Source organism: Strigops habroptila (genome assembly GCF_004027225.2).
Source record: "Strigops habroptila isolate Jane chromosome 13 unlocalized genomic scaffold, bStrHab1.2.pri S16, whole genome shotgun sequence".
Lineage (NCBI taxonomy): Eukaryota > Metazoa > Chordata > Aves > Psittaciformes > Psittacidae > Strigops > Strigops habroptila.
This window is the reverse complement of record NW_022651054.1, coordinates 1,345,264-1,359,901: the sequence shown is the minus strand read 5'-3', so window position 1 is coordinate 1,359,901 and position 14,638 is coordinate 1,345,264. Positions and strand designations below refer to the sequence as shown.

The following is a 14,638-nucleotide window of genomic DNA, read 5'->3' as shown; positions in this document are numbered from 1 at the left end:
TGCCCGTGGATGGCATCCTCCGTGCCAGCATGGGGAACAGCAGAGATGTCACACACACCTTGGTTGAAGGCCACATCCATTAGATGCCTCTTGACCACACAAGACCCACAGGCACTCTCACAAAGAGAGGTCCCAAAGATCACAGAAGGCTTCAGTCTGCTTTAGTGTACAGCAGCAAGGGCAGGAATCTGGCCAGGTTTTCTGACTGCTGTAGCTAGCCATGCACGAGGGACGTCATCTCCATCTCCATCACCAGCATCCTTCAGCTCAGGCCAGACCCCCGCCAGGAACTCAGTCCTGCCCCGGGGCAGAGCTGCCCTGCACATCCAGCTCTATCTTGTATCATCCAGTGCTTGTTGTTGTGTTTCTTTCAGATGCTGCCCCACAGCACACAGCAACGATGAAGAATCCGCTCTGACTGCTGTCAACCGGCGCCAGAAACTCCCTTTAAGGAGAGGAGCAGCAAGTCCTGGGCTGAGCTGCCAAGTCCTGAACAGCTCCTCGAATGACATTTCAGAAATATTAGGTCAGCAAGTCCCTTCCAGAGCCTGAGCTGTCTCCCCACACCAAACAGTACAGCCTGGGACTGTTTCCATCCCAGAGTCGCCCCTGTGCTCCCTGTTCTGCAGTGAGGTCTGCAGGACTTCCCCAGGCACTCAGCATTAGTCCACTAGCTTGACGTGAGGGAGGTAATTCCACCTTCCACCCTGATCCCATCAACTTCTTACACATGAGGGAGGCACTTGCCTGAAGTCCGGCCAGCTTGTTCCAACACCTTTGTCTGGAGAAGCTTAAGGGGGACTTATTCCCGCTGGAGAAACATCTGAGCTGCCCCGAGCCTCACAGCACAGAGTGCTTTACAGCACATGGCTCTTCAGACCTAAGGAGCCAGCCACTTACTGGCTCTCATTGCTGCAGGGGGAGAGCAGCCAGAGGGTTCATTTTTTCTACAGCAACTCAATTCAGAGCATGGTGACCTTCATTTCAGCTCTGCTACCTCAGGGCACACCGAGCAGGGCACCTGAAGATGGGATTGCCTCTTGCAACCTCCACTCACAATGCTGCTGCCTCAGAGAAGCACAAGAGCTTCTTGGCATCTGGGAAAACCACTTTCAGCCATCCACTGGCCACAAGACAGCCCAAACCAAGCAGCAAAGAACAACAAGTTGCAGCTCTGTGAAGCCAAGAAGAAAGCAAACCCCTGCAGCCCTTGCAGAGATAATCAAGACAGATGTACACCAGCCCAGCCATTTGGGCTGTGCTCTCGCTGAGAACAGGGTAGTCGCTGCTGGTACTGATTCCTGACTGGAAACAGGAGACATCAACACAACCCAAGTAATAAATAAGAATATACTGCTTGTGCTTTCTGCATACCCACCATGCGCTCGCTTCATCCTGTGGCTCATGAGGCTCTTGTTTCAGAGATCAGACAGCTGTGTCTTGCTGAGGAATCACTCGATCCTGCTGTAATCATCCTAAACCTTCTCTTTCTTCTCCCCGCAGTTGCTGGCAGCGAGCCTGGCTGTTGTGCCACAGCTGAAAATGAGATCATAAAAGCCTGGTGCTTGGATTACTTCTGCGAAGCTCTTAGCACAGCTCTGAAAGCAACCAGGAATGACAAAGAACAGTGGGGTTTGTAATTCAAGCACTGGGTGAGAAATCTGAAAAGCAGGTTCAGGCCCCTGCTCCTGCCAGATTTCTTGAGTAACAAACATCTACAGACCATGGTCTGCAAAATGCACCATTTCTACCTCCTCCTCCTCAGTCCTTACCAGGGCTGGGTGTTCTCAAAAGGGATTTCAGAGCCAGTTCAGCCTCTGAGCTACCCACAAGGAGCACCCAGGGCATCACCACTCCGTGTTTGTCCTGCTCTCCCTCTCTTCCCACCAGGGAAGACTCCAGATGAAGACAGGATCTGGGGTTTGGGTCCAATGCAGGATTGATGCTTTCGCATCCCTGGGTGTAAGGTGTGAATGCAGATGTGAGACAGCAGTGCTGGGGGAATGGGTGGACTTGATGGTCTTCAAGGTTTTTTCCAACCTGGTCGATTCTGTGCTCCTCATGAGAAAAAGTGAACCCACCTTCACACCATGAAGGCCATGTAACCAATTTGAAGAGCATTTAAAAGCATTTTTTAAGTATATTTTGAAAGTAGCCAGGATGCTGAGCTAAAATCTCCCGTCTGCAGCCTGCGAGACAACCACCACCTTGTGCACAGAGTACTGAGCTCGGGAAGTTTTACCACACTATATTTCATCCCTCCATGTTCTAATTACACGATTAAAGAAATCTGTATAATCAGCTGCAATTACACTAATTGCATCTATAAGCAATAATCGGCCCAAAATTACTCTGAAGAAAAAGTTTCTACTTAAGGAAATGCCTGTAACAAGAAAACATTGAGGAGTGCCAAATCTATCCAAGCAAGAGCACTATTAACATTAAACACTGCAGATAACGCTGGGGGAGCAGGAGCTCTGCCAGAACCCTCCCTGGGTGCAGCTATGGCAGCATATTTCAACCATGGCTTCGGTGGGGACAGCACCATGGAACTGAGGAGGAGTTGTGCTCCTTTGTATTCACACCCTGGCTACACGCTGCTTTTGTACAACAGGTTTGGCTGCCTGTTTTATAGCAAATAGAGGTTCAGTGAGACTTGAGAGGATCAGACGCTGATGCTGGACTGTATTTGCTTCTGCTTTAATCTTTTAAAGCTGTTTATCAGTGTATGAGCAATGGAAGTGGTTTTATTTTGCAAATTACAGCTGGGAAAGAATGGGGAACGGGCAACGAGAGGCACGCAGCTCACACAGCCCAAAGGTTTTGCTTGTAGTGATGCCACGTGCTTTGAGTCACCATCTTTGCAGCATCCCACAAACCCAGCACATCCCAACACCCAACTCCACACGGCCCCACTGTCCCTGCAGACAACCTGGGCTCAGATTTTAACAAATCCCATTTGCCCTTGCGACAAGGGACACAAAATCCTTGCAGAGGATGGACCCCAGCCTCTGTGCCAGCCTGACATCAGCTCCTGACACTACGGCAAGGAAGGATGGGAGGATGGAGGAGGTCGGGGTAGGCAGAGAACACGGAGCCCAGTCATGCTGTATGGATGTCCTGGCACGTCCCTGGCCATACCACATGGTTTGCCCTACCTCCAAGAGACCCTAAGGAAAGCAACATGAAGGAATTTGGCTTGTAATACGCACACAGAGCCTGAACAACACCCGAATCACTCAGTTTGATGTCAGACAAGAGCAAAAACTCGGGAGACACCCATTTCCAAAGCTGCTCCTGTGCGTGCTCCCATCTGGCACTCAGCTGATGCTGGCTCAGGCCTCAGAGCCTGCCTACCCCAACCTCCTCTTCAATCCCCATCAAGAGTGCAGGAAGCACTGCACATGCAGCTTGCACCAGGCACAGGGAAAGCTGAACCCCATCGTCTGGTGGAAAAGCACCCTTCTGACCACCCACTGTACATACTCTTACAGCTTGCAGTTGCACAGACAGGCATGGACAACATCAGCTCAGGGAGAGGTTCCTTGGAGGGTCCATGCAGAATCTGTGCAGCAAAGAGAGCAGACTCCAGGGGCTGAAGCTGAGCAGGGGGGAGGAGGAGAAGGAGGAGGAAGAGGAGGAAGAAGTGTCATGGTTGCTGTCACTTGCTGAGCTGAGAGGCAGCGTGATTCCCAGCAGAGGAGGCAGCACAGCTTGCTGGAGGTGGCAGTGAAACAGCCAGCGAGGGGGTGCCTCAAAAAACAACTGAGAAATGTCAGATTATGTGAAGGCTTGAAAGGCTCAGAGTATCTGTGAAATATTAACAAGCAAGGCAGTAGCCAGACCTCATTGGTTCAGGAGAATGAAGGAGTCTTTAATATTTAGGGTCTTCATTGCAATAATGACTTTTCAAATGTCCGTACCACGGTGAGGTAAATGGCAGGTTAAAGAGAAAAAGCTTGTTCTAAGGGAAACTCATTTCAGGTGAGCCATCTTCTGCTGCAATCTGTAATGATACCTCAGAATTGCCACAGAAAATGATAGTGATGAACAAACCAAAAATGAAGAAATCAAGAGGACCTGAAGAGCATTACCAGTCTGCAAGGCGATGTCTAACCCTCCACAATGGCCAAATCTGCTCTGATCTCATGGGAATGGAATTGAGCACTCAAATCAAACCTGCCTCTAAACCACAGCAATTGCTTCAGTGCCCTTGGGTGACTGTGCTGCAGAGCAGGACACATCTAATCCAAATGGGCCCAGGGCATGAGCAAGCAGCCTACACAAGGCATCTCTTGTGGCATGGAGAGAAGGAAAAGGGAATATAAGAGAAATAGAGCTGAAAACACAATGCACGGCAGTGAGCACATGCACAGAACTGCATGAACAGACACAGCACATGGCGTCTGCCCATGGGTTTTAGTGTAAGGTCTGGATTTTAAGGCTGGTGAGCCCAGCCTGCAGCAAAGGATGCAGAAGAGCAGGGCAGTGAGCCTGCCAGCCAGGCAAAGCCACTCACACACCAGCCTGTGACCCTGCAGGACAGCACACATGTGTAAGCCAGGGCTGACCTCCCGGGGCTGCTCGTGCTGGGGTTATGGGGTCCTTTATGCACCAGAGCACGACCAGGAGCCTGCAGTAGCTGCTTGCACGTGTTCAGAGACCAGAAGCCACAAGGACCGTACAGCTGAGCCCACCTTTTGCAGGCCACGAGGAGCAGCCTGTCTGCTCCCTTTGCAAGGCAGCTTTGCTCCAGGATAGCAGCCTGCATTCAGCTGCCTGCTAGGCAGGAAATGTTATTTTTTTATCCTTTTAAATGGAGTTTGCTGTGTTTCAGTTTGTGCCCATTGCCTCTTGTCTATTCACTGGGCACCACTGAGACAAATCTGCCTTACTGTCTCCCCCCATCAGGCATTTAAATACATGGAGACGATCTCCTCCATCCTTCCTCCAGCCCCTTCCCCTACTGCTGCCAACGTCCACCACACATGCAGGAGCCTCACACTTCTGAGGGTTCCTCCTCTGCCCATCTGGGCTCAAAACCTGCAGAGAGGAGGAGCAGAGAGGAAAACACACCAACCTCCTCCTGCCACGATGAGTTTACACAAGTCTTGTAACAAACCAGGTCAAGCAGCAGAGCTTTCAGCACTCTGCATCAAACCTACGCAGGCTGCAAGTGAACAGAGGGCTTTGCCAACTGTGAATGCTGCCAGCTCAACCGAGGGCCTGTTTTCCTCTAATTTTTGGGCTATATTCTGCAGCGAAGTCCCACGAGCCTGAGCAGTGTCCTGCTTCCTCAGCACAGCCCATGATACACACTAGTAAATAAGTAAATTAAGATGGAAGGAAGGAGCAAGCTGAAATGGTGCAGCCAGGCCGCTGCTTCAGCAGCCCACAGCACCGCTGGCTCCAGCAGCACACTGCCAGGCCATTTCCTCCTCCCCAGTTGATTTCTTTCACCAGCACAGTTCTCAGCCTCCTGCCCTGCACCCATTAGCACCTTCCATACCAACTGCCATGGTTAACTCTGCTTTTGAGGCGCTCACGGATGCTCAGGTTTCCTATTGCTGCACAGTATGGAGGAATCCCATGACAGAGAAGCAAATCACTGCAGAACAGTGCTGGTACACTTTAGGAGCAGCAAAGTGGGAGCTGGGAAAGCACACTTATAGATCATCAACACAGCAAAGTAATTCAGCATCAGATACCCTTGCCAGCCTCAGATCTCACTGCACAGGCCAGCACTGAAGTTAGCGTTGTTTAAAAAGCACCCACAACAAACAGATCAAGCCACCAGGCAGAACAAGTTCGCATTTATACATGTCAGTCTTAGGGGTTTATCTTCCTCCCAGGTAAGTAAAAAGCTTTCAGCTGCCTTTGAGAGATCTGGAGGTATTCCAGGGGGTATATTGGAGTTGCTTAGCTCTGTAAGCTGGCTGCGGGGAAGTTTTTCCAGCATTACCAGCTGTTCCAGCATTGTCAATGTCCAGCACAGAACACAGCAGGCTTTCTTCCCAGCACTTCAAATAAGGGAAGAGATTTCTAGTCTAGGTGATCTCTACAGAAAGTTTTAACCAGGGAAATGATCCCAGCACCCATCTCTGAGTGTCCATGGGCTGAATGTCTTCATCAGCTCTGCCAATCTGTATGCCTCAAGGCAAAAGGCAAAGCAGAGAAGAACTACACAGGGCAACGCAAAAAGCACTGAACTCTGGAGGAAAGGACAAATAGACTTTAAATTCAGAGCTCAAAGTATTTACTGTATTTCTAACTCTCACCTTCTGATAATCCTCACATCTTTAGAACCCCCAGGACTGGAAACCACATCCTCCGTTAACCTGCACAGAATCAAATGCAGCAGTAGAGAGGCTCTATAGAGAGGGAACAGGCTCCAGGGGATGAGCAACAGATCCCACAGGAGTGAGAACCAGGTAAACCACCCCTGTGATTACCCTTGTCCATACACATAACACCCACTGCTTGGCAACTGTAAAGGGTAGCAAGCTTCCCAATTCCTTTGAAGCCTTAAGCTTTAGCTCTTTAAGCCAACACGCACTTTGCAAGCCCCAAGGTCAATGGCTGGAGATTATCCAGGGAGTCACTAGGCAAAGGTGGCTGGGGAGAAAGCTGTTCTTCTGAGTCACTGCAACCCTATTCCAGACATTTCGGCTGATGATAATCTCAGCATTTGTCAGAAAAGAAGAGACCAATGAAAGTTTCCAGGTGCAGCTTTACTTGGAAAGACAAGTGTGAAAATGCCACCCTGGGTCCCCCTAGCTGCACCCCATTGATTTTGGCTGCGCACAGCGAGCCTGGGGCTGAGCGGCAGCAGTGGTAGGGATGCCCTGGGACACCAAACCAGTCCCCTCTGTTCTCTGTGGCTCAGGACAAGTACTGCACATTGTACCCGACCAGCCAGAGCCTTTCTGAAGCATTAGGAACAATGTGAACCCATCTGACAGCAATACTTCTGCAGAGCCACAATGAGAGCAGCAGAAAACGGCACGTTTCTGGTCCAGTCAGCGGGTGCAGGAGCAGCAGGGGCAGTAAATCTGCAGGCAAGGAGACGTCCTTTGCTTAGGGAAGTGCAGGTTTTGACAGCAACACAGGATGCAGTCTTGCTTTGCATGCCCCAGGGAGGCTGAGCTACACAAGGAGCTTCCCTGGCTTAACACACAGGCACAGAAGAGGCACAGCCAATATCGATGGCAGCACGCACAGGGGTATCTCTTTGCAGAATCAAAGTCTCCTTCCCAGTCTCTGCCTAGGGCTGTGGCACCTTTCTCCTGCACACAGCAGGTAAAGCCAAAGAACAATGCCTTGGAAAGCCAAGAGCAGTCAGAAAGCATCAACCTCCAGAGGATTTTTAGGCTCCTCTCTGCCCTTCCAATGACACTGCTTCCAAATAAAACCTGAATTTGGCAGTTTGCTGCCAAAAAATTCAAGGCAGTGGAAAGGCAAATACAGTCCAAGAGGAAAGGGGGGGGGGGGGGGAGTATGATTATGCATTTTAATAGCAAGAAAAGGCATGTGCAAAGATGGGATGTGGTTTACAAACGTAGTGTGAGCACCGCTCATGCAGCCTGGCCTGCCCCATGCCCAGCAGGCAAATGCAGGAGAGGAAATCTGAAGCCAGTTGACTTGGGCACTGGTAGCAAGACCTGCTCCCATCAGCCATCCCATGCCCTGTGAGACACCCCTGTGGTCCAGGTCAGGGTATCACTGGCAGGGCAATGACAGTGCTCTGGCTACTCAGATGTCCTTCTCTGGTTGCCAGGGAAAAAGAAATCAAAGAACAAAACTGGGAGCAACATGAAGAAATAAGTAAAGCCTGTGTTTAAAAGCCTTTCTGGCTCCCAGCCAGCACAGCACCTTCCAGGATGCGTCTCAGAACAATAGTCTGTATGCAGCCACCGAGTTTCCCAACACACTGCTGATGTGATGGAGATGTCAGCTCTACTCCAGCAAAACACTTAAGCACATACTTGAACATTAACTATGGTTTCAGGACATCAGAAGTGGCAACATTCATATGCTAAAGTGTGAACAACACTGAAAATCTCAGCCTCAGAAACGTGCAAATACTCATATGAGTGTCTGGATGAATGTATTTCACATGTGTCTAAATGAAAGAGCTGCCCAGTTCCACTGGAGCTGTCCCAGGGCTTCTTTCCCAGGAGGGGAGGAAGACAACATTTTCTTCCACATTTGCATTTACAGCTCACTCTTAGGCTAGCAGAGCTCATGGCAAGGAAGCACTGGAAGTAATTCCCATTGCATCCATCCTCTTAGATGGAGCCCACCCCTATCCAGCTTGCTTCCTTCCACCTGCTCAAGCTGTAGTGGCACAAAAAGCCACCTTGAGCTCTGCATCCTACCATGGGAAGAGAGCGCTGCACTGGTACCAGTCAGCCCCTGGGGCACCGCGCACCCCATGGAGGCAGGGCTGGGCTCAGTCCGGATGAGTTTGCAGCTACCTGCACACAAGACATGAGGACACGGAACAGCCGTGGGCTGGCGGAGGGCTGCAGGAGGGTCTCACCCAGTCGTGCAGATCAGCTATGCTCAGATTGAGTCTTCCAAAATCACAGCTCCCACTGCAGGCTGAGGATGCTCCAGCATCACACTTGGACACAGTTCCTGCCCAGCTCCTCTCGCTTTGACCCCTCCTGCTCTGTCCACTGTGGCTGTTTGCTTTGTGGCCACTTGAGAGCTGCACTGGGGTGCAGGGAGCTCGGTAATCTCCCATGCTTTCCTATCTGCTTGTTGACATCTGGGAGGAACACACACACACTCATTTGGAGAGGGATCCAGAAACACCAAACGTCACCAACCAAACACTGCGCAGAAGTACAAATAAACCCACAGAGGTAACCCACCAGGAGGCAGCTTTATCTGCAGCTTCCTCTGCAGCTTCATCTGCATTCTCTGCACGTGAACTAACCTCATCTGAGAGGTTTTCTGTGCAGTAACACCACCAAACCTCTAACATTTGCCTTTACTACTGTTATTATAACAACATTATTATCATGTGTTAGTATAATTCCTTTGCCTTTGAGGTTTAGCAACAGGCTTGTAAATTAGTTACATTTCAAAACAGAGAACACAAAGAAACTTCTGCAATTAAAAGAGGCAAAACAAAATGGAAAACTTTTTGCGGAAGTGATAAATTCCTCTTGCCTTGAATTCTCTGAAAGGGGCTGCTGGAAAAATCCTCCTGCTTGTGACCCAGGGGCTCTAGCACAGACAATAAGAGAGACCTTCAAACCGACAAGTCTGGGAATTATTCTCTAGTACCTGACAAAGGACTCTCATAAGTAAACTATTTTTGGCTTTCCTTTCACCAGTTCTGTTTAACAATAAACCCCTGTTTTTCAGCTTCCTGGGTTTGAAATGGTGGCCTAATACATTTCTATGGGAAATTCTCATTTACATAGTATCTGTCACCTGCCATGACCTACTTGTGTGTTACAGATAGTGCCTATTCACCAAGGGCTGAAAGAACATTTACAGAGAGGATTCAGGAAGAGACACTGGCTCAGGGTCACCCAGACGCAATGCTCAGCCAGAGAATCCCAAATTTGTGATTCCCAACCTCTGGCTACTTCATCCTTTGTACTCCTCCTATCACTGAACACACTGTAAGAGTAGATCTAACACCACCACATCATCATTCCTGACACAAAGCAAACCATCTGCACTGGAGTCATGCTCCCAGAGCTGTTACTGACAGTCAGTGCAGCCCCATTTTCAACATCTGGAGCACTGGTAAGAGTTTAAGCACATCCAGCTGAGCAAAGCCTATGCCTAAGCCAGCAGCAGTGCCCCATGTTGCTCCCTGCATGGCTTGTCTCTCTTTGGTTGCCACCCAGCCATGTGGGTCAAGTAAGAAGCAGAAATCAACATTGGGAACCTGGTTAGATCAGGGATAGCCTATATTGTATTAGATTAGATAAAATGAGATTAGAAAGAAAGAGATTAAAAAGGAAAAAAAACCCGTTTATTTGCTATCTAAAGCTTCCAGTGGATTACAAAGCAGTTTTGCAGTGTTTCTCCAGGTTCTCAGATATGCAATTCACCTGCTTAAACATGTGCACGTTTCTGAACGTTCCAGTTTAAGTCAACTTCTTTGATATTTTGGTAATGGAAAAATATCATTACATATAAATAACAAGTTGAGAACAGCCCAGTTTTATTGGCACAGCAATTCCGAGGGTGTTCCAGGGGCCAGCTTCGATCTAAGGATGCTTTTATGTACTGCTGGTGGCACAGGAATTTGAGAATAGGCTCAGACCTGCAACTACCCACAATGTGGACTCACTAGAGTAACCTGAGAGCAAACCTTGAGAAGCCTGATATCACTCTGCCTGACCAGGAAAGAGCAAAATTAAAGTCTCAGTGCTGCAGAATTCAGACTAAGCTCCTGGGAGGCCAGGACAGAGCCATTTCCTCTCCTGTCAGATAAACCATCCCATCACGTTCTTGCCAAAGGCCTTGATCTGACTGCATTATCTCCCTTCCCACAATCATTCTTTTTTTAGATACTTTTTAAAAACATTATCAAAGGGGGAGGTAGAAATTTTAAGCTCATCTCTACCCATGCTGCTCTGGAAGCACCCAAAAAGAGAAGCACTTAGTCTAAAAGTGACTAAGACGTGAGTCATCTGATGAGTAAGCACATTGGCTCTAGAAGTCTCATTCAATCCATGACCATACCCAAATCATTTCATTACCTAAATCACTTGTCCATTTGATGTTAATACAGCAGCAGCCCCAGGTCAGGAAGGGGGTCCTGTATCCAGCACCAGTGTAATTGCCAAGATAGACAGAGCACCACCAGGAAACCCTGTGCTGAAACAGCAGAGGAAAAGCACGTGGCAAGTTTGCATTTCAAGTGTTCTGAAAGTCTACTTTGGAGGCAGCTCCAAGCTCAGCTAACACTTGGGGTAAGCTGCTGGCATCAGCCACCCGTGCAGCACAAGTGCAAACGCAAGCCCTGCTCCTGGCAGCAGGGACGCAGAGCAGGCAGGTGCCAGGACTGCAGCCAAACTCTTTCAACGTCCTTCTGTTACTCTTGCAAAAGCTCTTATCCGAAGCTGCAAAAGCATTAAGTTAAACCACTTATGGTACTTAAATATCTCTCCATTCTGGAGGAATATGAGCACCCTGCAAAACAAATGTGCTCACCTTCACAAGCATCCTGTGGGATACATTCATGGGCAGGGAAATAGAGCACTGGGGAGTAGACGCAATGCCCGTAAACATTTCTTAAACCCCAGCAGATACCTTGATGCCTTTGAAGTGCTAGCTGAAGATCTGACAGCAGGTCTATGATAGATATCCCTCTGCCCTCCTCCTAACATCCAGGCAAGGACATCAGCCAGTGGGTCTGGGCTCTCCTCTGAAGGCCCCTCACGCTGCTGCGCTCCCTCAGAGCAGCCACAAGCAAAGCAGCAGTAACACCCCCAGCAAACAGCCTGGGCCCCCCCCGAAACAATTAGTCTGTTCAGTCTGGTTTACAGCCCAGAGCTCAGTCTGCTGGGAGGCTGCTGCTCTCTCCATTTCAATCAGTGCAGCACAAAACCCACACTCATAAGTGGAATAACTTCCAGAATTGATTTAAATTGTTCTGCACGATGATACCACTGGCGTCACACTATGACCAGCGTCTTGGCACTGCATTTCCACAGCTTTTAGGCTTTCTGGATCTTTCAACAGACCCATAGGAGAATGCAGCCAGGGTTTTCACTGCACTGGCCAGCCCTGTGAGCATCTACCTTTACATAAGCAAATATAAATGAATAGAGATTTCTCATTTATATTCTCAAATATAAATGAATAGAGATTTCAGAGGGTGAATCTGCAGTTTGTCTCTGCTGGATTAGAGGTGTTAAAAGTTGCCAGCACTCACCTGCTCTCCTCCACAGAGCTGAGGCTGCTCTGCCTTCATTATTCCCTTTGACACAGAGGAAAACTTTGCACCAGATCCAGTGACCACCAACACAACCACTTGCACACTGAGGTCAGATAATGGGACTTCACCCCATAAAGACAGTCAGCCTTGGCACCACGGCTGCTGTCCTGGAGCGGGGCAGTCATCTTCCTCGGCTGAAATGTCACACCGTGCCTGCCCATGCCTCCCGGCCACCTTTCTACACTCCCCTTCCCTCCCAGAACCTCAGCTTCACCACTGAAATAATCTACTAACATGGAAAATGACCCATCTCTGGCAGCAGGAGGGAAGAGAGCTCAGACAACAGGCTGGGCCTGAGGATGGAGAGGCTGACACCCAAAGCAGCAGCCCAGAAAAACCTGGATATTATAACTCAGTAACAAATACCACAAAGCAGAAGCTGCCAGCATTGGTGAGGAAGGATGAAAAGGCTGGAAATCTCCACGAAGGCTCACAACAGCTGCCTCCGGGAACAGGTACAAGATTAGCAAAGGATGAGACAATTTTCAGCATCATTACAGCGAACATCACTAAAGCTGCAAGTGGACACACACCCCGAAGGGTTCAGACAGAGGACCTGAGGACCAACAGCTCAGACGTGAGCACAGCCCAGCTGCTGTGGATGGCACATGCACTTGCACACACCTTCACAGACATGTGCACACACAGAGCTCAGATCCCACCAGCACATCACCATTTATTGCTTTCCATCATCGTATGGGATGCATGAACAAAGTCTCCCCGAGGGAGGAAACCCTGACAGCCATGAAGAGGAGTGCGCAGCAGCTCCACCACAAATCCACTTCACACTGATGCAGACACGTCCCCTCTCCCACACTAAAGGCATTCTTCAAAATAAAGGGTAATTACCAGCTCTGCTGCTACGGTTGTAACGTCATGAGATCTGTCTATTCCCTGCTGGGATAACTGCTCCGTGTGTCTGTTTCTGTCCAAGCCACTCTCCCAAGCGTGGATGAGGCAGGAAGACTTCAGCAGGGGCCTCCAGCTCTCCTGGCCATCACACAAGGCACTCGCTGACTGCTGGAGGATTACAGACCAGCACACTGCTGCAGCACTTTGAACTTACACCTCTGGCACTGGAGAGAAGTGAACCCAGAGACTGATCCTCTCTGCAGACAAATAGCTGTACCTCGGGCAAGGAAAGAGGCAGGCAGAAAGGAGCTTACTGTTATCCTTAATCCTTTTCTCTGGGAGCCTGCTGCAGGGGTGTAAGGTCAGTCTCACCCCTGGAAATCCTTCCTCAGCTCTCTGTATCCAACCTGTGAGCAAGGCAGGTCTGCCCCTGAGGTAACCAGCAGCACACCAGTGCAGCTCTCTTTCCTGGCAGCTCTCTTCCAAAGGGGTCTGTGGGGAGCAAAGATGCAGTAGGAAAACATCCGGAATAAACCACTTCATAAAGACCCACCCATTACAAACCCCTGGTTTCAGGCTAAGGGTTTCACCCTGCTCCAACTGGAAGTCACTGGTGAGATTTCATTCACCCTCTGCTCTGTGACAGCACAAATCCCAGAGACATTACACACTCACATGGATTTCTCACCCCTGGGGAGGCTCCTTCCCACCCTGCCATAAACACGTTAGTGAAGGCAGTGACAACGAAGCTCCCTAAGGATGGAGCTGTCTGCAGTCACCACACGCTGTCCCACCACCGGCTCTGCTCCATGGAGGACTGCCAACTGTGGTCAAGGCAACTTCATCACCTCTCTGTTTTTAAACAACCAGAGCATTAACTTGTATAAACAGTTGATGCCTGTTTAGGAAGCTCCATTTTTACAAGCATTCATACATGAAAAGCAATCACGGAGTGCATTCGAGAAGAGGTGAAATCAAGAGAGGAAGAAGCTTCTGCTATAAATAGTGGAACATTTCCCCGAGTGCACGTTGTGTAGCCTGGTTCCTCCAGCTCCATGTGTTTTGTGCCACTCAGCCTCCAACATCTGCATCTTCACTTTAAACATCCCACTTCCCCAGACTGCTGCTGTGATTTTCAGCAAGTCAGAGCCAGCCAGAGCATTTGTGGCTTGCCCAGGGGACACACTAGTCTGACTGGCTAAAAATGTGCTCTTTCCGCTGCTTCCCCAGCCTGCTGTCCTCCCCTTGCTGTATCTTGACCATTAGACAGTAAGCTTTTGAGTCAGGGTCTGTCACTGACTCTGTCTTTGCACAGCACCATCCCCACAGGATGAACCATAAATAACAGAAATGCAAAATCCTGCTTGTACAGAGGCTGGTCCTAAGCTCATTGGAAAGATGTCTCTCTCTTCAACGGCATGTGGACCAGAGCCATAACACCAGCGTGAGCAGAAAAGAGCTATTTGCAAAGCTAGCTGGGGAGCACAGTCATGCAAGAACATGATCTTCCAGCAGAATGCCTTCTCACTTTCCAACAGACCCCAAAAAGTGTGTGCACACATCTATGTATGTTTCTATCAAGCAGTTTTGGCACAGGAAGCATTCTGATGCCATGGTGACGGGTGCTCTTGCAAACCCTTCACGTAATAGAGATAAGCCTGAAGCCAGTTAGGAAAGCAACACTACTGTGCTGACATGATCCACTGCTACTCTGAAAGGGACACAAATTTAACTATCTGAGCAAGATGAAAACAAAAATCCAGATCCATTGTTCAACAGATTAATCAGACTCTTGGAAAGCTCATCAGGGAT

At 49.3% G+C, this 14,638-nt stretch overlaps 1 protein-coding gene across 3 annotated transcripts in view; it reads right to left on the bottom strand.

The window, feature by feature from the left end:
• CAMKK1 (calcium/calmodulin dependent protein kinase kinase 1) overlaps nt 1–14,638 on the bottom strand; it is a 97,509-nt gene that overhangs the window by 61,527 nt on the left and 21,344 nt on the right. The window contains exon 1 of one of the 3 annotated variants that reach the window (XM_030472720.1): nt 1,379–1,456. The exons of the other annotated variants lie outside the window; for them this stretch is intronic. Coding sequence (XP_030328580.1) covers nt 1,379–1,406 — 28 coding nt within the window. The 5' untranslated portion in view covers nt 1,407–1,456. Of the gene's footprint in view, nt 1–1,378; nt 1,457–14,638 lie in introns of those variants that run through there. 3 annotated transcript variants of the gene reach the window in all.